This window comes from Setaria italica, chromosome VII (genome assembly GCF_000263155.2).
Source record: "Setaria italica strain Yugu1 chromosome VII, Setaria_italica_v2.0, whole genome shotgun sequence".
Taxonomy (NCBI): domain Eukaryota; kingdom Viridiplantae; phylum Streptophyta; class Magnoliopsida; order Poales; family Poaceae; genus Setaria; species Setaria italica.
Window position 1 is genome coordinate 14,060,136 of NC_028456.1, and position 1,209 is coordinate 14,061,344.

General features: G+C 38.7%; 1 protein-coding gene across 3 annotated transcripts in view; it reads right to left on the minus strand.

Annotated features, from left to right (window-relative positions):
• Window positions 1–311: 311 nt before the first annotated feature.
• Window positions 312–1,209, minus strand: part of LOC101776960 (ABC transporter G family member 41) — a 25,607-nt gene continuing 24,709 nt past the window's right edge. For all 3 annotated transcript variants that reach the window (XM_022828632.1, XM_022828631.1, XM_012847329.2), the window contains one exon: window positions 312–899. In XM_022828632.1, the coding sequence (XP_022684367.1) occupies window positions 630–899 (270 nt within the window). In that variant the 3' untranslated portion in view covers window positions 312–629. The remainder of the gene's footprint in view (window positions 900–1,209) is intronic.

Genomic DNA, 1,209 nt, shown 5'->3' on the forward strand with positions numbered 1-1,209 from the left:
GTAGTTTACATGGGACATGCGAAAAATTTTATGCATCTCTCAGCTAGTCAGCTGTATCATATGATAGCCATATATCCGATGTCTTTCAAGGTTTACAACATGCTGTGTGTAAGTGTAAGAGATTGGCTGATGGTCTCTCTCTCGTTGTTGATACACTCTTTAGTAACCTACCACCTTGGTAGGACGTACATGCAACAAATTAAATCTGCCACTGGTGAGTGACGATACTGAGCATCTGAAGTTCTGAACTCAAGGATCTCATGGCTTAAGGAAGATCTTTGTATTCCAACCATGGACATGGAGCACACAGGTTGAAGGCGTAACTAGCACCCTTTCTAAATTCTCTTGTATGCAGATGACCTTTAATTCATGATCAGTTTTGAAAAGAGGAAATATGACAATAGCTGTTTCTCAGAAAGAAAAAGAATGATATTGCTCTTTGTTTCTACAACATCTAAACTGCTCCTCTTTCTTCATCTCCTTGCACAACACAGCAACTGGCATGCCCTTTCTAAATTAGCTTGTATGCACATGAAAAGATGACCTTGAATTCAAGATCAGTTTGAACAAAGAAAAAAATTGAAAATAGCTGTTTCAAAAAAAAAACAGAGAATATTCTCCTCATTTCTTTATCTCCTCTGGAAATTGACCTTCGAAATGCTGAACGCAAAGGCAAGCCCGAAAAGAACAGGGAAAACAGCCATCATGACAGCTGCTTGTGGCACGAGAGCATGATGGAAACCAAAGTAGTCTTTAGCAAATTCCGAGATAGATTTGATTTCTCCAAACACCATGATGTTCTTATTGTCACCATACACGAACTGTGTGGTGAAGAGGAGGTTCAGCGTCCACGACATTGGCGTGATGCGGTACAGCCAAATCCACCACTCTGGTACTTGCTATAAAGATAAAGTTTTAAGACATTAGTGCCCAAGGGTGATGGATACACACACAAGCATGAACACAGTTGTTTCAGTTTAAGCAACCAGTTAAAGTTTAATTTTTTTACCCCTACTGCAGTATTTGTAGTTTTTTTTGGTGGTTAAAGTTGAAAATTCCAATAAAAACTATATGCGCAGTTAAATAAAGGCAGTCCTTTAAACTATGGGGCTGTTTGGATACGAGGTGCTAAACTTTAACAGTGTCACATCGGATGTTTGGATGCTAATTAGGAGGACTAAACATGAGCTAATTATAAAACTAATTGCA